At 39.5% G+C, this 25,425-nt stretch overlaps 1 protein-coding gene across 1 annotated transcript in view; it reads left to right on the forward strand.

Moving 5' to 3' along the window:
* Window positions 1–24,146, forward strand: part of scara5 (scavenger receptor class A, member 5 (putative)) — a 49,633-nt gene extending 25,487 nt beyond the window's left edge. The window contains exons 5-12 of the mRNA XM_068342196.1: window positions 62–240; window positions 361–487; window positions 619–787; window positions 6,084–6,164; window positions 8,232–8,339; window positions 11,907–11,972; window positions 17,049–17,237; window positions 20,116–24,146. Coding sequence (XP_068198297.1) covers window positions 62–240; window positions 361–487; window positions 619–787; window positions 6,084–6,164; window positions 8,232–8,339; window positions 11,907–11,972; window positions 17,049–17,237; window positions 20,116–20,249 — 1,053 coding nt within the window. The 3' untranslated portion in view covers window positions 20,250–24,146. The remainder of the gene's footprint in view (window positions 1–61; window positions 241–360; window positions 488–618; window positions 788–6,083; window positions 6,165–8,231; window positions 8,340–11,906; window positions 11,973–17,048; window positions 17,238–20,115) is intronic.
* Window positions 24,147–25,425: the final 1,279 nt, after the last annotated feature.

The raw sequence follows: 25,425 nt of genomic DNA on the forward strand, positions 1-25,425 counted from the left end.
ACACTCAAAAATGAAATTCTATGGTAGCATTGAAGATGTTATGACGTACTGTTACCCACAGAGTCTGGAGATGGACGTGAGGAGCGTCCAGGCTCACTCCCTCCAGTCGGAGGGCTACCTCGTTCATCTGGACGACAGGCTGTCCTCTCTGAGCAGCTCCACTGACAGGAACATAACAGGCTTGACCTCAGAGGTGTCGAGAGCCTCCACCTGGCTCCACACTCAGGAAATACTCCTCAGGTTCTCCTTCAGCTTTACAATTAAGAAACTCATTGGTTTGAGAGTGTAACTGTATCATAATGAAGAAAAAATATTTATTAGATGTATGATAACGTTCAATTTGCATCTGTTGTCCATCAGAGAGACTTCAGGACAGATGAGCAAGCTGAGAGACAAAGTGGACGATGTTAATTGGACGGTGGGAGCTGTCAATCACACCTTCAGCAGTGACATCAGTATTCATCACATGAAGATACAGGACTTGCAGGTTGAAATGCTTTTAAATTTTTTTGCTGGAAGCACAAAGTCCACAGTTACTGTATACACAGACAATGCTGAGCTAAGTTTTGCTATACTTGTGGCGGTAACACCCACTCAGTCTGGACTCTTGCTGCTCAGATCCAGATCAGCAACATCACAGAGGATACCAGCAGCCTTTGGGTGACCCATGTCCACACGGAAGCCGAGCTGAGGAATGAGATGGAGATCCTCAACACGATCACAGAAGATCTGCGCCTGAAGGACTGGGAGCATTCCATGGCCCTGAAGAACCTCACCATATTTGAAGGTCAGCTAATATGAATGGATGCTAGATCACTGCAAAAGGGAAGATGTTTATACACTTTCGTTTTCACCAGGATTTTGGTTTTCCCAAAGAACTCAACTCTGTGGTTAACACTCATATCTGTGGGGCACTTGAGAAGTCCAAATGCCCGTTGGTGATTAGCTTTCTGTTTGTAGAATGAACATTTAATGTGGATTTTCAGTTCAAAAGACATTTAGATCTCAAAGTCAAAACTTGGAACGCTGAAGATACACATAATTTATCTTAGTAAAATATATAATATGTTGTTTAACTCACAAACAATGGGTAATCTAGACTTTGTTAGCCCAGTTCTAATCTAGAATGTTGGACATGTTGTGTTACCGAAAGCCAGTTTAATTGGGCCAAGCCACAAACATATGTTTCCAGTGAGTCTTCACAGCAAACGAGGGCTGTGCCAAGCCACACTGTTGTGGTCCTGCCTCTTAGTGTTGGTCGTCTCCCACTAACCCAGTCCAAATTGTGTTGCTGTCCAAACACTCAGTGCTTTTTTAACTTCTACCTAAATCTTTGTGGTTTAATTTATTTTATACATAGATGCCAGTTTCTTAAATATCATCCTTGTTTTACCATTTACTGATTCACCAGGCTTCAGACCTGCTTCCTGTTGCCAGTAGGCGACGCTACAATTATGACCTAGGACTCTTACGTAAGTGTGATCAGAAGTGTTCCAGGACAAAACATTGCTAATTTATTCCCATTTCTTGTTTTGCCATCATCTATTTACCATGGCGACCTTGTTCAACACATCAACAGATGTTTTATATGGCATGTTGGTGTATATTAAGGCTTAGTGGTAGAAAAACAATGACTCTCCATTCGGGTACTTTATTTTCATTCTGAACAGAGAGGCTCTATAAAGGTGCGAGAGTCCTGCTTTTAACAGGACATGTAAAAGGGACCAATTCATCGTTGCCAGCATATCATTAAGCCACAGAGGAAGACCCATAAACATATAGACATATGTGATTGGTCACATATTAACATTCAAAGTGAAAATTCCTTGTGCACTGATTTACCTGTTTGTTGCAAGGCGGATCGATTCCTTGTCCCTCAAGATTTGACAAAGTAAGCATTGGTATTTTTGTCAGACGCTTTTGATTCACTTCAAATGCATTACTCTTTTTGTACTCGAACTTTTTCACTTGCTTCTGTTTTACATTGTCAGGTCAAGCACTGATGGCAGAACATCCTGCAATGTTCTGTCTGCTACTAGCATGTTGCTACAGGTTGTCCTTATTTACCTGACTGACAGTTGTAAAGTGGCTCCTGTATGACTTCAGCCGTATCATACATCCATACATAACAACACAGTAGAAAATGCAAGACAAACATGTATATCCTGTGAATGCAATACGAAATCAAACAAGACATCCATGCCTGATAGAGATTTAAACAGATATGTACATTTTACAAAACAAGAATTACATAAAAACCATGTGGAAACAGCTGGACCACGTGAGACATAAATTCTCTCATAATGAATCCCTTTTGGGGTAACTGTGCCCCAGAAATATCACTTAAAACAACCTGTCTGTGCCAATAAATGTTTGTAGTGTGACTGAATGTAAGCAACCCCAGCATGCAAACCTGATTTTACACTGTAGCATTATTACCCCAGAGTATTGAGCAATCCCAAATGTTCTTCATCTGATCTGCTCAGATTTGATTAAACCTGACATTGTCTGACTCCTGCTGCCAGAGTCAGAAATGACTTCCCTGGCTTGTTAATATCACAATAGGTATGCTATGATGTCATGCTGGCAGGGGACATGGCCTTAGCTGATTGATGGCAATGAAAGTCGAATGGGACCTCTGATTTTGTGTCTGATTCACTTGTGGGTGGGATGCCGTTTCTCCTGAGCCTGGAAACAATTGTGGGTTAAATTTAGATGCTACGTCCAGAATAAAAAGTCCACCACTGAGCTCCGTCAGTGCCACAGCCCATTTGTTTGTTGTTAGCTAACAATCACCTCAGCCAGGAAACGTTTTACATCCACGTCCATGTTTATCCGTCTCTCTTCTCTTCCCTTCATATGCCTCCTTCTTTCTCAATCTTCTCTTATTCTTTTCATCTCACTGGGACTCCTGCCACAAATGTTTCTTCACGTATGTATGAAAAAAAAAAATCTATTTGTTCAAACTTACTTTCAGGTTGGTCATTGTTATGATGCGGAAGGCAAAAATATCACCTCTGAGGGTGGGTCATTAAATATTATATTAGATATTTATGTAAATTATAAGTATATGCTGTTATGTACCTTAAATGTAAATCCATTAATGGTTTGTTCACAGTAATCCCATCACTGTTTATTAAATGCACGGTCGCTACATAATTTTTGATTTTACTGATTAATTCATCTGTTGATTATCATCATGATTAATCCATTAATCATTAAAAGTTTAAATTGAAAATAAATTCTCACATTATTTTCTCAGAACCCACAGTGCGGTCTTCAAACTGGTTTGTTTTTCTACCCAGCAGACATTTTGTGTAATGTAAAAAAATAAAAAGTAGTTCTTTACATTTCAGAGATATTTGATGTTTTTTCAGCTTTTGTGTTCAGAAAAAGACTTTTGAAGAAATTGCCTTAAGTAGTACTTCTGCTACAAAGGTTGTATTAAATCTACAAAGAGACCTCACTCTTGAATCCAAGATCAGGCAGTCACAAAACATGCAGCGCTCACAATTCAAACTGTAACTGTAATGCTGTTCATTATTGTCTGCTTGGCCTCAACCCATCTGTTTCTTCATGACTCCAACTTGTTTATTTGCTCTTGTAAGGATTTTATTTCCCTCTGAAACTGCTGTAGGTTAGTCTGAGGTTAAAAAGAAACACTAAAAGCTAATGAAGATTCAGAAACACTTCTTAACCATATTAAATGTACAAATTATGATAATGGAAACTTTATCCAGCAAAAGCAGAAAATCCTTGAACAAGTTTTTTACAAATTGCCTTGATTGTGAGATTAAGTCCACTTTCTTGAACATATATTTTCAAAACAAATATTTATTAATAAAAAATGTCTTGAAATAATATTATTATTCTGTGAGGCATAGCAGTCTGTAGAAAGCCTCTTAATCCTCCATCTGAACAAAGCACAGTCCTTTTGCAGATATTGAGCATTATAACCTCCCTCCGACTACATCTGTTCCTTGTTATAGTTGTTAAGTCCTCCAATAACACAAAATCTGATAATACCTTGAGTCATTTATCGTACAACACCATCACCGATGCAATCACGACAGAGACGGACTCTTAAACATGCATTGAAGACCTAAAACAAGAAGTTCAGTGCTCTGTTGCTCCACCCTGCAGAATATTTGTAATGCAAACTGGATGTTGGATGGAGGCGCCTGGACTCCACACTCATGTCTTATTCTTGGACTTAGCACTGTCAGATGTTATGAGGTTGATTCTGGAAGGGCTGCTGAGCTTGTTATTGTTGAAATGCTGTCAACTCAACGAACACATTGGAGTCCAAAAGCCAAGAGATTAATAATGTGAAGCTTTGCTAAAACAAACTATTAAGAGGACGCAGTTGCTGCAGGACCACCAGGGCGAACCGTCTTCTCTAAAGCTCCAGCATGCAGTCCAACCCATTTCTACAGTTCTTAAAAGCTTAAAAGCTAATAATGATGCAATTTTATACCATTGTCTAAGAGGACTAGGAACGTTTGCTTGGATACGGGACACTTTAATCATTTTTGCTCAACTCAAGACAGTGATGTGTTAAGATCCATCCATCCATTTTCTCATTGCAATCATGTCATCTATAGTCGCTTATCAGGCTTGCGGGTCACAAACTTGCGGGTCCTCCAAGAGTTTGTTTTTTGCATTGATGAGCTTCCGTGATTGTCGCTGTACTGTAATGTGATATATCACAAAGTTTATTGTGGCTGTCTAAATTCAGTGAAAATGAAGTTAATAGATCGAAAAAAAACTGGCTTCTGGCTACTTTGTAAAGTTAGCAAGTCTAAAAACACAAGAAGCTCTTGATAATTAAGTAATTTGTTTTGTATTGGCTGAAGTCATTAACATAAAACTGCACCATCTGTGTCATTCAGTTACCGTCTGACCATTAATTAATCCAGATTAACATGTGTGGAAACCCAAATTAAGTACTTGTACAACTGGGACACTTGGACAGAAACACTAAAAAACACAATAAACATTATGATGGGATCGTAAGCACCCCGCCTCCCCTCCTAACGTGACCTTTTCGTGGTCCTGTGAACCGCCACTTAAACGTGCAGCTTCTCCAGGGAGCAGAAGGCAGATCTATATCATGAAGCAGTCGGCAGCTTCTCAACATGAGAAACTTGCAAATGCAGAGCATTAGATCTCTGATGGGTCAGAACCAGTGGATATATGTGCTGGACAATAACAAACTCCAAATTTCTAAGCATTCCCTCAAGCTGTGTTGTGGTCCTTCTTGTTGAACATGTGGTTCTCGTTGTGGCCAGACCTGTTTCTCTTTCTTCTTTCTCTGTTTCTGTTTTCTTTCTCTCTCACACACACACTCTTCCTCACTCTTTTGCTTAGTCTCTCTCTCTCCATTTTTCACTCACTATTTGGCTTTGTTTCACTTGCTCCCTCCAAGCACAACAAACTTTTGGACTTAATCCTCAGACCAGTTGTAAGACTAAGTTTGTAAGTTTGGCCTTAATTCTGGCTGCCGTGTGTGCTTGTGTGTGTGTGTGTGCTTGTGTGTGTGTGTGTGTGTGTGTGTGTGTGTTTGTGTGTGTGTGCGTGCGTGTGTGTGTGTGTGTGTGTGTGTCTTTCTGTAATGTACCACAGTGATAGCGTTAAAGATTCTTTGCCTGCCTTGTTTTCAGCGATGCCTTTGATGATAAGTGATCCAACGTGTTGAAACACTTCAGACAACCAGTGACTTTGTGGATTCAGTGTCTCTTCAACCCGACACTGATTCCAAAAAAGAACATTTTTGGATATGAAGTAATTTATTGTTTCACAGTTAAATGACCGAGATGTTTCAAGTGCTGCAAATTCAACTTGACTTCTTCTTGACTCTGTTAGTGAAGTAGAACTTTTCATCATCTTATTTGTTGGTGACAGATTGAATCACTAAATAGCAGGAGCTCAAACTGATACTGAAGTTCTTTCTAGTCTCTCCAGTACTTTATAATATAAAAGACAAAAAAAAATGTTTGCTGTGGAGGACAAATAGTGCATCATTTGCATATTCTCACCCAAGAAGTCTTCATTTCCCATCATATTTGTGTTTCTTCCTGCAGGTCCTCCTGGGCCAAAGGGCGATAAGGGCGACAGGGGACCTTTGGGGGCCACTGGGGCCCCTGGGTTGACGGGCTTGAGAGGTGGGAATGACAAATTATAATCCATCAATATTTTGCTTTAAAATGTAGAGCTATTCAGAAATACAGCAACATTTTCCTTGAAATAGGTCTGGATGTTTAGGGCCCGTACCTCTTAACCACAATGTCTTAATCTTAATTTTTATAGTATTGTTTTTTATCACAGGGTAAAAGACTGAGGAAACATAACAAAGTTTTGATGCAGTTAAATATTGTTTGTTCAAATTCCTATGATGACTGCAGAACCCAACCCTCATATGGGGGTAGTTTTGTTGATCTCTTTGGGTTTGTTTTGTGACACATTCCCACCCCTTTCTGGGGGAAGATCAATAAATGAATGAAGCACCACTAGAGTATAATGACTTTCTAAATGATCCAAAGACATTATTTGGATTAAACTTTTGCGGTAGAGTTGGTACATATAAGACATTTAAATGATTATGCTGATCCATCTTCTTCATGTCCATTTACTCTCGTATACCAGTGGGATACTAGCCACCCTAGCACTCCTGCTCCTGTAACATTATATTATTATATTAATACTATTAATGACAGAAGTTTTACTTTTTATTTTAAAGTTTCCAGTTTCCAATTTTTGTTTTTTATAAATTGGTATATCATTGGGACACAAAAAAGTATTTGAATGGTAACATTGATTGTAAAGAGAGCCCAACTGATGTTTTACTGCTTTGGATTTTGGATGGATTTGTTTATCAATCATCATAAAATATAACCAAAATAACTTCTTAATCATAATCTTTTTTATGTTAAGATTGAAACTCTTTACATAATAAAGATGTAAAGAGTGCCATTTACCTTTGTAAGGTGCCGTTTACCTTTGTCTTTGTGCTTGTGTTCAGCGGCACTAATAACACAGAGAGCAGCGAATGACAGAGGCCGTCGGAATCCTCTTAAGTAGTTCCAAGAGTATAGATGACGACTTATTTTCAGAGAGGATGTGGACAGACCTGGTTTGTTCATAAACCCCCCTAGGATCTTTTTTGAGTTATCATCTCTCAGGGAACTCTGTCCCTAGTGGTCAGTCTCTGCATTGTCCAGAGTTTGAGTTTTGTTGTGTTTTTAACTGGAAACTAGTTCAACAAACCAACCAGCTTTTATTTGTAAAGCACTTCAAACTAGTTTATGAATATTGATTAAACATGCATTTGTTATTTAAATCATATCTTACAAACATGGACATAATAATACATATTTATGGTGGACACATTCAAATGCATCCATTTAAATTAAATTAATTACTGTAATTTATTCCTAATGAATTCTCAATAGAATTCTAAACAGATCCACAATAAAGACTCTTATCTGAAAACTAATCTGTGAAGGAAGAGATCATTTGCCAGCGGAATTGATCCAATTGAGTATACAGTATATATATATATCAGTATATGATGTGATTATGCTATTTAATGCTGTTTCGACACGTGTTCACACATTTTTCAAGATAAATTTGATACATTCTATGACAGGCCTTCAATTTTTCCCTTTGTGCTGAAACCACAAGAATTTGTAATCACCCTCAGCCTGGAGGAATTCATTTGGGACAGGTTGAACCATCTAGTTGGGCTGTCCAGCTGAACATAAGAACAATTCTACACTCCCTTCAAAGTATGACTTATTACTTTTCCCCACAGGGTACTTTTAGGAGAAACTCCCTTTTATAACAGAAACAGAAAAACAGAAAACATCACGTCATCCATTCTCAATTTATTTTGTGTCTCAGGCATTCAGTCTGATAATTTAATTCTCAGTGTGAGTCGCGACATCATGTTTTCATCAACAGTCTTTTATGACTGCTGTAATTTTAGGTTTTCATTCTGAAGCCATGGCAGGTAATGGGAGAATTAACAGTCATCGTGACTTCTAGCATTTTCTAGAAACGATGTTCAGTTGTGAAAGGAGAAGCAGGAAACAACAATTACGATTAAAAGTTTACTTTACATTTAAAATTTTGCAAAAATATGCTGATTTTATGCTGATTTATATGCTGATGTTCGTTATTGGTTGTTTATTAATCGTTAAAAGTGAGCTTTTGTTTGTTTTGTATTTCAGGGTTTACAGGCGATAAAGGAAATCAGGGCCCTCGAGGTGTTAAAGGGCCCGTCGGTGATGACGGCATTCAGGGAGAAAAAGGAGAAGCTGGGCCAAGGGGTCCAAGAGGTGAGTCTTTTATTCGATCAGTCTGTCTGATCATCAATCAGTTTATATTTTTTACTTGTCTTTTTGTGGCTTATTTACTCAAAGCAAGCACAATAAGTGGTAATGAGAGTCCTTCTCATGAGCAGTGGTTTTGATATACAGTATATGTTATATGAGGTTGGGACAACAGTAGCAGTCCTAAAGTCATTTGCTCACTCACCCAGCAGTCTTCATCACTTGGTTGAAAGTTTTCTTGTACAATTTCTGGCTGTCAACGCGTTCACACCGCAGATCACGTTCGACTTGTAAATGTGAGAAACTAGACGACATGTTGACTTTCTAAGCAGAGCAGAAACTTTCTCCCCAGAAAACGCAGCCCAAGTCTACCAATAAAAGATCCGACTAAGACTTCATGTTTGCAGGGATCCGGTTAATTAAACCATGGAAAGACTTAATGGTGCATCTTTAGAAGTCGAATACAAATACAAGTAGCCCGTAACAAAACAGTTATTGCAATATATCTATTATTTTCATTAGATGTAATCCATCCACTGATCAGTCCAGCTGATCAGTACAACTTTTCTCTGATTACGTGATACTTTGTTGACAGAAACTGCATTCTTTACCCCCACATCCACTCATCTATCTATTTATCTAGACCAACTATATCTTCATGAACCATAAAGAAGGGGGGGTGGGGTGATGTTTCCTGTCTGGATTCACCATTTGAACACAACCAAGGAAAGCAAAATCTCAAACACACAACAAACTGTCGGAAAAACACAACTGTGACAAATATGACAAGATGCTGTTATCGATTTGTCAGCCTATCATTGTGCCTGTGTGTGTGTGTGTGTGTGTGTGTGTGTGTGTATGCGTGTGTGTTTAGCCAACAGCTGCTGCCAATCAGAGTTGGGGTTTGGCTGGAATATCCAGTGTTTTAGTCTCTTTTTTCCTGTGAATTGGCAGGACTAGCTCTGAAATGTTTGGACCAGCTAATCCATTGTTGTTATGCTTGACGCGGTGCAGCAGACTCCTCTTTAACTTTGGCACATGTTCGTGTACATACGTGCGCCCATGCTGCTACACGTTTTGCAGGGGAAGATGCACATGTACACAACGAGCTCGCTTTAAATGCTGAGGATTGTGTGACTGAGAGGAGAGCAGCAATGATTGTGTTGATTCTGTCTAAACTGAAGTGAACCGATTTCATCATAATTCTGATCTGTGATCGGCTATAATTTGGGGAAAAGATGCTCGTCAACATTTATTTGTTTAATTGTCTGTCTAAATGGCAGTAAACTGCCAACTGCTGTTGCCAGCAGTGCTTTAGACTGGCAGCAGAATGACTTACTGACCAGCTGCTAACAGCGGGATAACAACTTTTATATATTCAATGATACAGCTTTTATACTCTAGTCATTAGCACTTTTCTGGAAACATCATGAAACTGCTTCACTTAATGCACAAGGGGCCTGTTTTATTACTTTGTAAGGACTCCTTACACACTAATCTCACATCTATGTCAGTTTTGTATTGTGTGATGTGTGTTTGTGGTCAGTGAAATGTGAAAGTGGGCAGTTTGGACTAAACAAGAAAAGACATGGACAATTAGCTTGGGCAGCAATAGACATCATGGCTGAATAAACATGAAAAGAGCGCTGCCAAATGAAAGCTGGTACTGGTTTTCATTTAACATGAAGATGAAGAGAGTGAGGATCCTCCTTCATGTTCCACCCTCAACACTGGCAGTTTACAACAATGTCTGTCTGTGCTTCCATCCATCTGGGGTCTGGTTGTGGATTCAACAAACCAGTGGAGGGTGAAGTGTTTGTGGACTTTGTGTGAACGGGGAGTCGCTCAGCTGTAGAGGAGGCTTTTAGAATAGCTCTGGGAAGCGACCTCGGTATTTTTACAGATGAATGGTAGGCAGTCTTATTTGGTGAAGGCCTTTTGATTTTTCATTTTAAAGCCCGGTGGATCAGCTGAGGATGAGTGCTATTTGCAGAAAAAAATATCATGTTCAGTTATTCTACCTTGTCATATTGTTGATCTCCTTGTATTTATAGCTAGTAGTGCTGTTTTTGGAAATTATAATGGAAGGGGAAAGCACCATACCAACCTGACATGCAAACAGTTGAGAAATATCATCATATCATCTGCATACACCTGCAGATTATTGTTTGGGACCAGCTGACTGTCTATTTTTAGATCACATAATTTTTCCTCTTTGGGCACTGAGGTAAGCATATATTGGACCATTTCACTGTACACATACTTTTAGAATGAGACAATGCACTTAAATGGTTGTTTTGAAGGATATTCATGATTTTTTTCATCATGACGTAATTTTTAATTTTGACCTGCTGGGACAAGAAAATATCAGGATTTCAAAATGAAGTCTGTACAAACATTAAAAGCAATGCAACCAATAGTAAAAGAGGAACCAAAAGAGAAGCTTTGCCATCCAGTATACATGGAGTCGAGACTTTAGCCTGACCCTGTCATTCATTCAAACCTTAATTTTAGTTTTAAATCAAATGCAGCTGCTACCTCTCCAGGCTCAGCATTAGCTCAACAGTGTGTTTGGATTTTTCTTGTGTAGTCGTCAAGGATGTAGTAAAAATGGAGGTGACAATGACAGCTGACAGCATCACGGACAGGGTGTAGTGTTTGCTACGCTGCTCTGTCATGGACACACACAGTAACACACAGTAGGTGGTAGTGTAAGCACCTCAGCTGGCAGCTGCTCCGTGGCCTTGGAGGAGAAAACCATGAGTGGGATTAACAATTTTAAGGTCTTGGCAAAATCAGATGTGTAGTTATAAACGTCCAGAAGGGACTAACAAAAGAAGCAGACGCCGTCTGCTTGGGACGTTATTCAGGGGAATTTGGAATTGAGTCACAATTTTTAAGGAGAAATAACCAAACTGCTGATATGAGGGAGGTCTAAACCAAAGATTAGAGTAATTTTGCTGACATCAAGTGAGCAATGTTGAAATGAGCAATGATTTTTTACTTTTCCGACAAGCAAACACCCACAGAAAAAAGTACCTCGACACTGATACCTTTAATTTATTCCAAAATATGTGTTTTTGATTCCTTGCCTTCTGTTTCCTTTTTCCCCGCTCACATCCACTGCAGCAGCAAGATGGTTAACTACAACTATCACATGTAAATTTAGCACCAGACACATGGTGGGTAGCCTCTAATGGTATGTTTTATGTCTATATCACAGGTCCAGATTACAGGGCTGACTACCTTATATAATGATTTTTTGTGAACACATACAAAGCAGAGGAAATGGGTGTGAGAATGAGGCACAATTTTAGACACCTGTGGATGGTTCAGCTTCTTATGAGTCGTATTTTATTCACACACTGTGTTGCTGTAATAAACTTACATTATATGTTGGCTATGGATATGGAAATGTGAAGTTCGATACTAGATTAATTCAGAATGAGTTATTATTTGATATTATTATATTTCGCTAAATTGCAATGTGATTGAAGTTTCTTTTTTTATATCGACATCTGAAGCGATTGTTCTATTGTTTGGCTGAGCTTGTTTTTTCTAATTCCTAATCAGGTGACAGAGGAGAAAGGGGGCTGAAAGGGGAGAAGGGAGATCGAGGAGACAGAGGAGAGAAAACAGGTAATATTCAATACATCATGTGAATTGACAAATATTCATGGCTGCTGTTGTTGCCTTAGTGTTTTCCACAATAGTCCACAAAAGCACATGTAGCCAGGATGAGTAAACTTCCATGATCTCCTCCAGCAAGCCCACATGGGTAAAACACTAGTCCACTTTTCCAGGATAGAATAATTTGCTCCACCTTAATCTGAGGTTTGACTGTCGGTGGGATCCTTCTGTCCCAACACCTTGGAATAAAACTTTCCTGGGAAGGTTTAGCAGTCCGATATCCATCCTGCCTTCCATGTGGTCTGAGTGGATAGTTATGATTTGCGCTTGGTCTTTGTAAATCTTAAGCAAAATATGAAAAAAAATATTTTGCATATGAAAAGTATCGGGGCAAAACCTTTACATACGCTATATATCATTATAATGATAATAACATTGAGGTTACCATGGACAACCATTGGTAAAAAGCATTAGCAGTGACTTTTAGACCTGTGGAACATTTTTAACGTAAGTTATAAAACAGCCTTCTTGTTTTTCAATATCTGCATTATATGTGACTGAAATGTAATTTGAAGTCATGAGAGACACAGACTGGCTACTCTGTTAACTGGTTTCAAACCACTATGAACAAAGTCATACTTCAGCACATATGATCCAAAAGCAACAGTTGGCAATGCAACAACACAAATTTACGAGGTGATGACTTTATGGGCCTCGAATGTCTCTGACTCACCTGACGTTCTGTTCAAAGTCTCTTGGGACATTTGAGGAATGAAAGGATCTGTATAATCTCAGTTTCCAACAAAAAGAACCACATGGCTGAAGGAATGGGACTAGAAAACCATTAGGTAAATATATTTGTCATACAAAAACCAACATTGTGGATTCAGGAATGAAGAAAAAAGACATTAATGACCCCAACACTTTGCTACACGTTTGTTTCTTCTCCTGTTACATCATCGCTGTTGTTCTCTGGGTAATGAGAGATGGAGCGCCGCTAACGTGATACCCCGCCATCTGAATGCTGTTTCTGCCAATTAGCCAGGCAGCGAGGATCGATTCTTTCTTCACGTCGTTTATGTGACACAGATGTTGGAGGTTTCAGAGAATGGAGGACAGAATGAGAAAGTGTGCCGCCGGCTGTCAGAGATCTCCGTGTCATGCCGCTAACTGCAGCTGGATGACTTGTTTGTTGCGCGATCGACGACTTCAAAGCACGCAGTGCATACCTGTATGATGATTTACCCGAACAAGCACCAGAAAGATCCTCCACCACTGAAGTTTAGTCTGTGGGAAATGGGCACACATGTTGGAAGTTAACACAAAATGATTGAAAGTCTGCGGAATGCCTCAAAATCACGCATAAAAAAAAGTTTCAAAAATAGAGAAAATGGATCCCAGATTGTTATCATTTGTTTGATGGGGAGGAGGTTCTTTCATTTTCCTGCTAGGCCCCTCTAGAAGGCCACTGACATCCAATGCCAGCATGCCTCATCAGCTGTAGCGCGCTAACTAAGCTGGTGTTCACTTTTTGATCTGGTAATAGCCTGATCCGAGTTTTTGACTCGCCCCTCTGACCGTTTGGCGGGTGGTTAAAATCGTTTGTCTTGGAAAACGCCACTTGTCACATCATCAATAGATAACAGTTACGTTATGGTTCGGATAATTATCACATGTTGGCAAAACAAAACCGAACAGTCATGTCTCTTACTCCCAGAGCAGATTGACAGCAGATTTCTATTTTGGAATCTTTTCTTTTCTTTTATATTTTTGTTTTGCTCAGGCGACCCCTGAAAACACGAAAGTGTTGTAGCTCTATAGAAGCCTGTCGCTGCTACCATTATCAACTAGTGACAGGCCTGATGCTTTTTACAGGACAAAACAGAGAAATAGATGAAAACAGCATGAACTGCATGTTTATTGTCCAGCCCTGTTTTTAGACAGCAACTGTGAAGCAGCAAGGATCTGTGTATAATGGATTTCACCTACTGTCAAATTAATCTAGTGGAACTTCTGGTGAAACTTGTGAGAAAAACTTATTTTAATGTAGAGGGCTGTCTGACTATTAGAGATGACAAATGTATATTTCAACATTACTGTTATCAGTAGTTTATGTCATTTGAATTCATATCATTTTCTGAATCTAATTATCTCTTGTGGGAACAGTGTTTTAAAATGTAAATCTGTTCAAATGGAAACACTGTCCAACAAAAACATTGAAATAGCGAGCTGCTTTTATTTTACCATTTCACAACACGGTCTTTTACATGATTTTAATCACAAACAGAGCCCAGCTAGCTGTTTGCCTTTTTTTTTTCCTTTTTTTTTTAAAGTCTTTGCACTAAGCTACGTTAACGGGACTGTTGTCAAGCTTTTCATCTCACACTTGGCAGAAATGCAAATTAGCTCAGTCTCAACAAAACTCAGAGAGACAAACAGGTTTCAAAATATGCTTGTACTCTTGCCAAATTTAGATTGTGTATCCACGCCAGCCAAGAAAATCAAATCAAAATCAAACAAATCATGCTAAAAATGAAAGAGTCAAAACAAGGCACAAGAAACCAGAAGAGCTACGATATGAAAGAAAACGTCTGACTTACAAGAACCTTTTATGGACAGATGGACCTCAGTATTGTTGATCCTGAAGTTTTTAACCTATTAGGGCCCACATTAGTCATATAGCTCGCATTACTCTCAAAACATGTGTAGGACTTCTTACAAAATTAAGGAACTTTTCAGCTTTACAGTCAATTCAACATGAAAGTCAGACCTCAGGCTGAGGAGGGACAACCCTTTTAAACCAAGGATCCTGATTTATGCAGAGAACTTTTCTCTCTTTGAACATTTTTTAGTAATTGAAGCAGAAAGGTCTCTTCTTTACTTATTTAGATTCAGGTTTTTAGCAAAATTGTTTTGTTTTTTTGTTTTTTTAATCAGTTTCATTCCAGTGCAGCTCTATCGCAGTGACCTAAACTGTCAATCAAAAGATTTTTACAACACTTACAGCGTTGTAATAAAAGAAATATATCTCCACTAATCACTATTTTTAAGGGAAAAATGTATTGTTGCTAGGAAACAATGTATTTGATGGGTCATCCTAAGGGTGTTGAGTTTGTGATCTCAGGGTCTTTCCAGTGAAATAAATCAAGTAGAACATACACGACCAGATTTACATAACATATCCAGCGTGTTGCAATCCAGCTCCTCATGGCAGCGATACGAATGTCAGAAGTTTGCTGGTATGGTTCTCATTATACACTTTCTCCATCCAGAACCCTTCATCCTTTTCCTCCTCGTCCTCCTCCTCCTCCTCCTCAGGAGTCCCTCTGTTGCACAGAGCTGTGGTCTGAAAGCCGTCAGCACTTTTTTGGGAGGGGAGGAAGGAACGATCCAGAGTGAGAATAATGAATAGTAAAAAGACAGATGAGGAAAAAATGCTGAGTCAAGTCTCGCATGTATTAAATGTGTGAACACTGATTGGGATGATGTATATGTTCTGTCATTGCTCTGTCTTACATATCGGCCATTTGGTGATGAATACCAACTGATACCATGTTTAGTTTATTTTCTAGCCCTGATGTTCAACATACTGACATAATAACCAAGTTGGAAAAGTTTGACCCTGATTTCTACAGGTTAAATCCAGCAGGTTTGATATAAAATAATAAATCTGTTACTATTTTACATCAAAGCTGCTTGACAGACTAATTATAATCAGTGTCCCAATGATCACATCTGCTTTATAGCTGTGATTTCCTGTTGGAGATATTATTCCCATAAAAGATTCCAATGGTTAACTTATTAAAAAGAGCTGCAAACTGGTTGCAGAGCCATTAATAAACGGACAGATAGATGGACGGACACTTTATTAATCCTGGAGGAAATTGCGTGACAACAAAAGAAGAACTAGAATAAGACGCTTCAAATCTGTGGAAAAAAAACTCCTCCTGCCATTGGGTCTTATTTGTGTCTGGTGGTTTAATTGGAATGACCAATTTTAAGGACTTTTAAAAAAAATCTGTTTATGACCAACACTTATCTGTTATTAAAATATGCATTACTTACTGTGACAGTTTTTCCAGTTTTTAGCCAGCATCCCAGCATGAGAAGAAGAAGGACGTATTAGTATGAGGAGTTAATAACTTAAACATGTGTTTCAGGTGATTGAGCATTCAGTTAATGAGCCCTTGTCCTCACTTTATATTTCTTTATTTCAGCATTAGATTAATTCTAGTGGAGTGCGTCTAATTTTTGTTTCGATTTTTTGGTGTTTTTTTTTGTTTTTTTTACACTGACGTGAGCAGCAGATATGACAGTATAATATAATGGTTGGTATTAAATTATGATGGGCTGGTGGTTGTAAAGTATTTGCTCTATAATGAAAGTTAAATGCTACACAGTTAGGATTTATGATGGTCTGATGAGACTAATATCCTGTCCAGATAGTGTGTCTGGCTTTTTTCTCCAGGCCTTCATCAACAATCTCGATCATAAGTGTGCATGCGTTAGTGCGTGTGTGCATGTGTGTGTGTGTGTGTGTGTGTGTGTGTGTGTGTGTGTGTGTATTCAACTCCCTTTCTTATTTTCACTTTGAAAGGTGATAAATCACATCGATTATAACAGCTACTGCTAAATTTCAAGAAAAAACTAAAATGTTCTTTGGACCCATTCAAGTCCAGCAAACAACCCCATCCTGAAACACCTCACCCTCCCCACTACCCCTGAGCGGGGCACTTCAAACTCTAAATGTGGCTCAAATTGAACCTTATATAATTTACATGTTAATACATGTCATATTAATATTTTTGGTGTCACCACTGCAGCTAAAGTGCATGTCTGTAGACTGGGAAAGGATCCTGGAGAACCCAGAGGAAACACAGGGTTATCAGGACGTTGGTTCGCCAATACATGATCAACAGGAGATGGAATAAGATAATTGTGTGTGTGTGTGTGTGTGTGTGTGTGTGTGTGTGTGTGTGTGTGTGTGTGTGTGTGTGTGTGTGTGTGTGTGTGTGTGTGTGTGTGTGTGTGTGTGTGTGTGTGTGTGTGTGTGTGTGTGTGTGTGTGTGTGTGTGTGTGTTGCAGTGGATGAGCCGCTGGTGAGACTGATGAACGGGTCAGGTCCTCATGAAGGTCGCGTGGAGGTTTTCCACGAACGCCGCTGGGGAACAGTGTGTGACGATGTCTGGGATTTAAAGGATGGAGACGTGGTGTGCAGGATGCTGGGATACCAAAGAGCCATCGAGGTCCATAAAACCGGACGCTTCGGACAAGGTACGAGTTATAACTGTTAATACGAACATTCAGAGATCTGCACAGAGTGAATATTTGTTCACCTTCTCCCATCTCTGGGCTTATGGTGTCCTTCATCTGCATTTTAGAGCAGGAATTCCACCTTAATTTCCCCTCATCTCCTCCTCCTCTTCAACATGTTCGACGAGGGGAAGCAGCTCGAGCACCATTCCTGTCTTACTTGTTCCTTCTCAACAAATGAATGGGTGGGGTCTGACTGAGATTCTGAGGAAGGACCCCTGGGGGACGCTTTGTTTCGAGTCAGATATCTGGCTCTAAACGAAAGACATCTGTCCATCCTGTATCCACCAGGTCATGTCAGGGGCTGGTCCCCCCGGACCATCGTGGCGTGGTTACGACCCTGGCTGGACAAACTTCTCATTTTTTCTCCATCTTTCGTTATACAACACAACCCCAACACGCTGCGTGTCTTAAGTTTATCCACATCGTCTGAACCACAGTCACCAGTGTGTAGAACCTCATGTCAATAATCAATCTCATTAAATTATGTTTTGTGTTTCCTCTAGTTTATACATGATGGCCTGAGCTTTTAGACCTTCTCTAAATCAATCACTACGTTTGCTGTCTGAGTGCTTTGACAGGATCAGGAATGAATTTGGAGCCAACGTTGATAAAAAGTCTCTCAGGTCCTCAGAACCTGAGACCTGAGAGACTGGCATGGCAGCACAGGCCAGCGGCATCTGCTCGCCTTAAATGATTGAAGTTGTGGCATACATGTGCCAGAAAATAAAACTGTTAAGAGTTATAAAGGAAGTTATATCTATCATCTGCATAAAATTAAGAAGCAGCCATATTGTTAGTTCTAGATTTGCTTTACTGTGTAATGTAAAGTTTCCAGCTCAGTCCACTGAGGTGAAATGGGACAGAAGTAAATGAAATGTAACTGAAAGAGTGTCAAGGTGCAGGACCAAGGAAGACAACGGACATTTTGGAGATTGATTATTTCTAGAGATTAAATACATTACATTTCCATACATTTCCTGCAGTTCTAGTTCTTTGTCATCAGTAAGGCCGTATTTTTCTCTTGGTAAGCATTTTAGTAGTTACCTTTATTGTGACTCTATACCAACCTTAGTCATTCAGCAAACAACCACACATTTGTGAGTGGTATCATGCATTTGGGTTGACCTCTGGTCTGCACGCAGACTGCATGTAGCTGCAGAACAAACATCCATAAAAAGCCGTGTCCACCAAAAAAAAACTCCCTGACAAGGCGCAGCAGCAGAGCAGCTGGGCTCACGTATTCTCCAGAGCGTACCTCATTTCCAGCCTGTGCACGCCTGCATGGAGACACGTGCGCCTGCTGTTTCATGCTGCTAAGATGTCAAATGCGCAGCCCGTTTCTATTTGTTATGTTATGATTTGAAGCAAAGCAGGAACATGTGAAGCATGCGGGTCGACTGAGGTAGTGGTTTTCTTTTTTTTGTGCAGATATTAATGTTTTAATGCAGGATTTTTGATCAGATTTTACTCAAATAGAATAGAACCCAAAAGCAGACGAAAGAAGGAATAAAACTGTAAAAATTATACAGGAAATAGCAACTACATCTGGACATTTACCATTTTATTCAAACTTCAGGGTTTCTTGGGGGGAGTTTGTCAAAATTGAAGCTCTAATGATGTACACTTAAGGCTCATTTTTGAGTCTTGATTATGATTTTTGAGTGAAGCTGTTTTAAGTCAACCTATATTTTATCATTCCTGGTTTTCCGTGGACAGTTTATGTGTCTGAAGATCATTTAGTCTGCAAAACTCTTCTCTCCTTTAATTAACCTCCAGTGTGGTAAAATATAGCCCATGCTTTAAGTAGCGGGACTGGAGAACTACCGGTTCCCAAACACGAATCGGTATTTTTAAGGAGTGGGATCCAACCTTGGAAGTCTAGAAGTGTTTCTGTGCAGCCTTTTCTTCCTCTGAGCTAAACCATCCTCTTCTTCATTGTTCCAGAGACGTCGCTGGTATGCCTGTATGAAGTCAGCGTCACGTGTGCTTGAGAGAATTTTCACAAATGTTCCTCCAGGGATTCAGATTTCATTGATGGAGGACATACCTAAAGTTTATGTCGGGAACATAAATCCTGAAATAACAAAAAATGTATTAGATACATGTGTGAAACTGATGGACAATAATTCACTCATTTAATTATATAATCTACTCATACATATAAGACAGAAGCACATAGAAATGTCCAAAGGAAATAAAAGAGGAAGGTGAGGGGGTTACCTGAAGTTTTCCTCGTGAACCTACTGGCCTGAATATGAACCGGCAGATTTATGGTTTTAATCTTTCATCTGCAGCTTAATCGATAAATCAGTATTTATACTAGTATTGACATATTTTTTCCTTTCTTCCTCATGTATTTCTGAGAAATCCTGAATTCCTTTCCGACAGCTCTGAACACCTGAGAGGTTTAGATTGTAACCGGAGCAGCAGAAAGCACACAACTCCAGATGATTTATGAGCGTTACTGATAAGTCGGCTTCTCTCCTCGCCGCTGGCGTCTGAACCCTGTAGTAATGAATCCTTAAAATGGATTAGCAGTGTGTGATCTCAGTCTCCATACTCCTCACGCTGACCACTCTCTGTTCTGACCATCTGAACCTCAGAAGTTCTGCTCCACACTGGGAACTGTGTATCATATCACCAGATTAAGAAATATATTATAATTTTAGCCAGAGAACTACTTATATCTATCTTTTATGAGTGTCTCATTAAAGGAAATCCAATTTCTATGTCTGTAGAAAAGAAACAAGTCAATCCATTTGTACAGGTTTTTGTTGCTATTATGGAAAGCAGGATGGCCAGTTTAGCTTGTCTTATTCTTTCCCCTGTCATGCAGGCACTGGTCTGATCTGGATGGATGATTTGGCCTGTATAGGAACCGAAGACAGCATCGAGGATTGTAAGTTCCCTGGCTGGGGCAAAACCAACTGTGGCCACGTGGAGGATGCCGGAGTGACTTGCGCCATCTAAACCTCCATGATGTGATGCTGCTGCAGCAGCTGAACGTCTCCTTTAACAGTGCCTTATCACTTTAAGAGCCTTCAGGGTGCACGACGTCCTACCGTTGCCAGGGACCTTCCATTAGCAATATGCCGTTACACAAAAAAAGCACCGCATTGACCCGTGCACGACATAAGCAGCTTTCTTTTATGTTTCTGATTAAATATATAGCTACAGACTGACTCAAGGGAGCAAAGACAATGTGCACATTTTTCAAACTTTACACCCATGTGAGCTGGAAAGTGGAGGGATGATGGGATGACAGGACTCCAGTGAACAATGAACTCCAGTGTGGAGCAGGACCTAATCCAACCAGCCCGTCATCCCAGAGCTCTCATTGGTTTGTCGTCACGTCCAAGTTACAGAAGAGCTGAAAGGACACTAAAAGAATTGGCGTTTTTTGTTACTGACAAACTGTTTTTTCATTTGCTGGCAGCTTCGCAGTATTATGCAAAAAATGGCTTATGAGCTAAACATGCGCAGCATTGCCTTATAATGTATCAGCATTAACGAGTGAGCAGTTATTCATGACCTGCAGGTCAAAGGCACTTAAAGCTGGATTAACTTTGGGATCAAATCTTTAACTTTCTTCTTAGTTTGAATGTAAATACTTTTAAATGCTAAATTACATACATTCAGTGTCGTCAAATCACATCAAACGATCATGTATCCTCAATGTCTGAGAACTTTTTTTTTTTAATTTTTATGGATTTGCAATGCAGATTTTTTTAGAATATTCTAACCATTCATTGTTTGTCATGCATCCACACTTGCTTGTTAACTTGTTCTTTGTAGATAACATGTGTTACCAGACTGTTGCACCATCCAAAACTCACAGGGTACCCCATTTAGACTGCTCTTATCAATCTATGCATATTTTATAAATATAAAAGCATATGGAAACAGTCATGATTCCAAAAGATTGCTAATGTTGCTCCGTGTCTTCTGAATGAACAAATTGGAAGAACTTCACAGTGGCATCGCTATGAAAATATTTTTTTTAGCTGCGGAGATTTTCAGCCTTTTATCAACACAGAGACCAAAAATTACTTGATACAGGTTTGTCTATACCTTGACTTTGTAACTAAAAATCAGCGAAACAGTTTACAATGTGATGTCTACTCTTTTTTTTAAAAACAACCAATAAAGAAAGGATTTTGAAAGGGTTAAATATCAGCTGATGGGACAATGGAGATGAGATGAGTACAAGCAGACAGACGCCTGCCGTGTGCGATTTACTGCGGGGGCTCTGTTAGCCTTTACTGCCAAAAGTTGGGGTGTTGTGTACATGCACGCAAACACACTCACACAGGCACAAACTAAATCGCCCATAACAGACAAACTTTATGCCCCCACATCCTCCCCCTCGGTGGGGTTTAATCTTTATGACTCCCATCAAACCCAAACCGGCTGGTACCTCCCAGGAGTGCCAGCTCACCTTCTGAGCCAACAGGAGACATCCAAGGGATAAAATCCAGTCAGGATCAGACTGTTTCCCTTCTCAATCATTTTTTATAGTTTTTCTGTGTTTTTTTATATATTAAAAATGGAACTAAAATACCCCCTCTCCCCTTAAACACTGTTGAATTCCCCCAATTCCTTTTTATGAAAATTTATCTGCACACATGTTGCAAAGGAGGGAAAACTGTTGGCCTGACTTGTCTTTCAGTACCTCATGTTCGGTACTCCACCACAGAAGAAGACAAATTAAAAACATGTTCAGAACTCCATTTAAAGAAGGGACAGGGGAAACAAGGGGAGCAACCAGAGACATTGACCGCTGTGTTTCAGAAAGACCTATGGACATATGGGAACCATTGATGGGGAACACACTGGATAGCTTCATCAATGCCGTCATTTCTGATCATTTTGCATGTCCCAATTGACCACGTACTTTGTACCTTTTTAAAAACAACTGAATGCATTACAAACAGCAGAGACATCTCATTGTCCTGCGGGAAGAGATAATACTCCTGCTGTATATTTATGATTAGCAATATTGGGACTTAAAAATAATACTGCTTAATGCATTCCAGGTGAAACTCGAGGGTATTTTTACTGCAATACACACTGAAACCATGAGCTGATTTATCTTGTCCATCAACAGTAGATAAATCAGTGACGTTCTCCAGATGTTTCAACGTGAATATTTCCTGCTTGTCTTTCTTTCTTTCTTTCTTTTTTCTTTTATTTTTTTTTGTGGATAAAATTTCAGACATTAATTGAAAGTAGAGAATATTATTCCTATGACAGAAATGAAGCATAGCTATTTTGTATGTGACAAATCATTTTATTCCTTTGCTTTGTTTTTGCCACCTTAAGGACATTTTTGTCATACGAATCCTTCGGAAGTAAAAGTAAATCAATAACAAAACGTTATGGAAGCATTTCAAAGTATTACCATCGAAGAATTTGTCTTCTTGGGCACGGAGACCTCAGCAACATAGTTTGATAGAAGAAGAGAAACATAAAACAATATACAGTATTAGCAAAAACATTTGCAATTTTTGTCTTCTTGAAATTGCACTTGGTGGTTCTTTAAAATAAGTGAAGAGAGATGTTTTCAGTGCTGTGGAGTTTTCTGCTTTCTGACTAATGTGTGTGTGATGTTGTTGTCCTCTTGCACACACAGACACACTCCAGTATTCCTGCTCTGTATCTCTGTGCATGACTTAAGTGGAGATGACAGTTGAACCGAGTGTCACCGAGGCCTTTATGTCTGCTCTCCATGTCTCTCGTTCATCATTTGAAGGCGTCACATTTAACACTTTTCCTACTGGATCATTACTCATAAACAACCAGCGATGACACAGAGGGATCCTTTGGTTTCTTTTGATCGTGCTTAGTTGTCATCTTGTCAAATAACAGTTTTTATTTACACAGGTTTTAGTGTGTTTTATTCCACGGCATTCCTGGCAGGCTTTTAATATTCAATCCAATGTTTTGAGGGAACTTTCAGTGCAGCTGTGAAGATGTGGCATCGCTCCCGGCTGTGGATTCTGTGCTTGTCTGCACCTGAAAAGACAGTTAATCAACTTGTGTTGTTTCATTTTAAAGAGTTGAGTCTATAGTCTAAAGAATGAACCATACTGTAGTTTAAAAAGTTCAAATAACTGCTATAAAAGACTGCTTTTTGCTTCCAAAAATGTTTTTATCTAGGAATAATATTCCAAAAGTTGAGACTGGAGAACTTTAAGACTCCTGAACCTTCAGCTCGGGTAAATACGACTTCTGGAGAATGTAACATGTGACACTGCAGGATCATTAACATTCAAGAACTGTACAATTTAACCACAGAAACCTTCCGATGACTGTGTCACCCCCAGATGATCTCCTCAAAGTTCAATCTGTTTTGACTGATGCTCTGTCTGGGTGAAGCTGCAGCCAATCAGAAGTCAGAAATGATGAGATGTGAGTTCCTGATTGGTGAGAGGCTGCCTGACCTCAGATCAATGCTGGAGCCACGAGGGGTCAAATAACTCGAATGCTTTGAAACTGTCTTTGAAAATGAGAACGCACCTCAAATAAGGTTCAGTTAACCACTTGAATGTTTGTTTTGTAACATGCGCACGCTTTTACCAAGACCTTCTTCTGCCACCCTGTCGTATCGACTCAGCGCACACGTGTTCATACATGTGTCTGGTTTTTATTACCTCGTGCTGATCGGAGCACACAAGGGCCGCAGAGTGAACCAGAAAAATAAATGTCAAAATAAAACACAATTGTTTAGAGGAAATACTTGATAAACTGCTTCAACTTTGCAACTAGAAACACTTTTTTTGTTTTATTTTTCTTGTGACTTTTTTTGTACCACTACAATGCTGTATACACACTGCTGAAATAATAAAACACAGATTGAACACTAAACTTAGTTATTCTTGGTAACTGAACAGAGGTGATTTGGAAAGAAGTGAAAATCGACTTGAACGTGTTTGTGAGTCACACACATGATCACGAGTGCTGGAGCGTGTGGACTCGTGTACCATGTATGTTCCTGGACCGTTGTTGAACAGTAATCGCAGGTGTGACTGTTTCCACATGTGAAGCAGATGTAGAGATACATACATAGATCACCCGTATCTGATTTCAGAGACATGTATGTGACCTCATGGTTCCGACTTTGTCATTCTGAAGCACTATGAAAATAGGACTGTTTGATCTTCATGTTAATGTTTTTCAAAGCAACTGATAAATGAAATTCTTGTGGGGTTTTTTGTTTTTTATTTGTTGGCGCTGTTGCCTCCCAAGAAAACGGATCTAGTTTTAAATCCAAACCCGGGGCCCTGCTGCGAGGATTATGTAAGTTCCTCCTCTGTCTCATGGGTTCCTTTCTGGTTCTCCGACTTCCTCCAATAGTCCAAAAACATGCAAAGTTCATGTTTGTCTCTCTCTCTACGTGTCGGCCCGGTGATGAACTACAGCGACCCATCAGGATGTAACCTGATTCTCACCCAGGGCCAGCTGGGAGAAAAAATTCCCACAACCCTGGAAAGCATAAGTTGTCAAAGATGGATGGATGGATGGATGAATGATCGATTAGAATAACTTTTACTCTCACAATAATCCCCCATCTTATCTCATCACATGAAACTATGTAAATGTCCATCACCCCATCTTGACAGTCAGGATCCTCCTCTGTGCAGCAGCAGAGTCCACAAACATGACTTCATATCCCTTCAGGGAAGAGACTAACACGGAGAGACAAAGAAATAGTCCCAGTCTTCCCATTTACATCCATTTATCATCGCCTCACATTCCTACTCTTCTTCCTCATAATGAAATGGTTATCCTCCACACAATGAAAGAGCTGGTTGGGAACATCTGTGATGTGCGAAGGACAAGAAATGGGATCATGAGAGTCGAGCTCAAGGTCACTTTATTGAGTGGGGGGAATTCTTTAGGACATTAAAGAGGGAACAGACACTATTAGATAAATCTCCTCTTCTGTTGCCCCTATTGCCCACATGCATGTGACTCAGGCTTGAGTGGGGCTGAGACCTCATGTCATCACTAAATTTTATTACAAGGATTACCCTTTGCTGGTGGTTTAACAAACATGTGTGCTTTATTATGAAAAGAAAAAGAACTCTTAAAATGCTGGGTTTCAAATTGTATGCGTGGCACAAAAATAGCAATCATTGTTGAA

Source organism: Antennarius striatus, chromosome 19 (assembly GCF_040054535.1).
Source record: "Antennarius striatus isolate MH-2024 chromosome 19, ASM4005453v1, whole genome shotgun sequence".
NCBI classification, from domain to species: Eukaryota; Metazoa; Chordata; class Actinopteri; order Lophiiformes; family Antennariidae; genus Antennarius; species Antennarius striatus.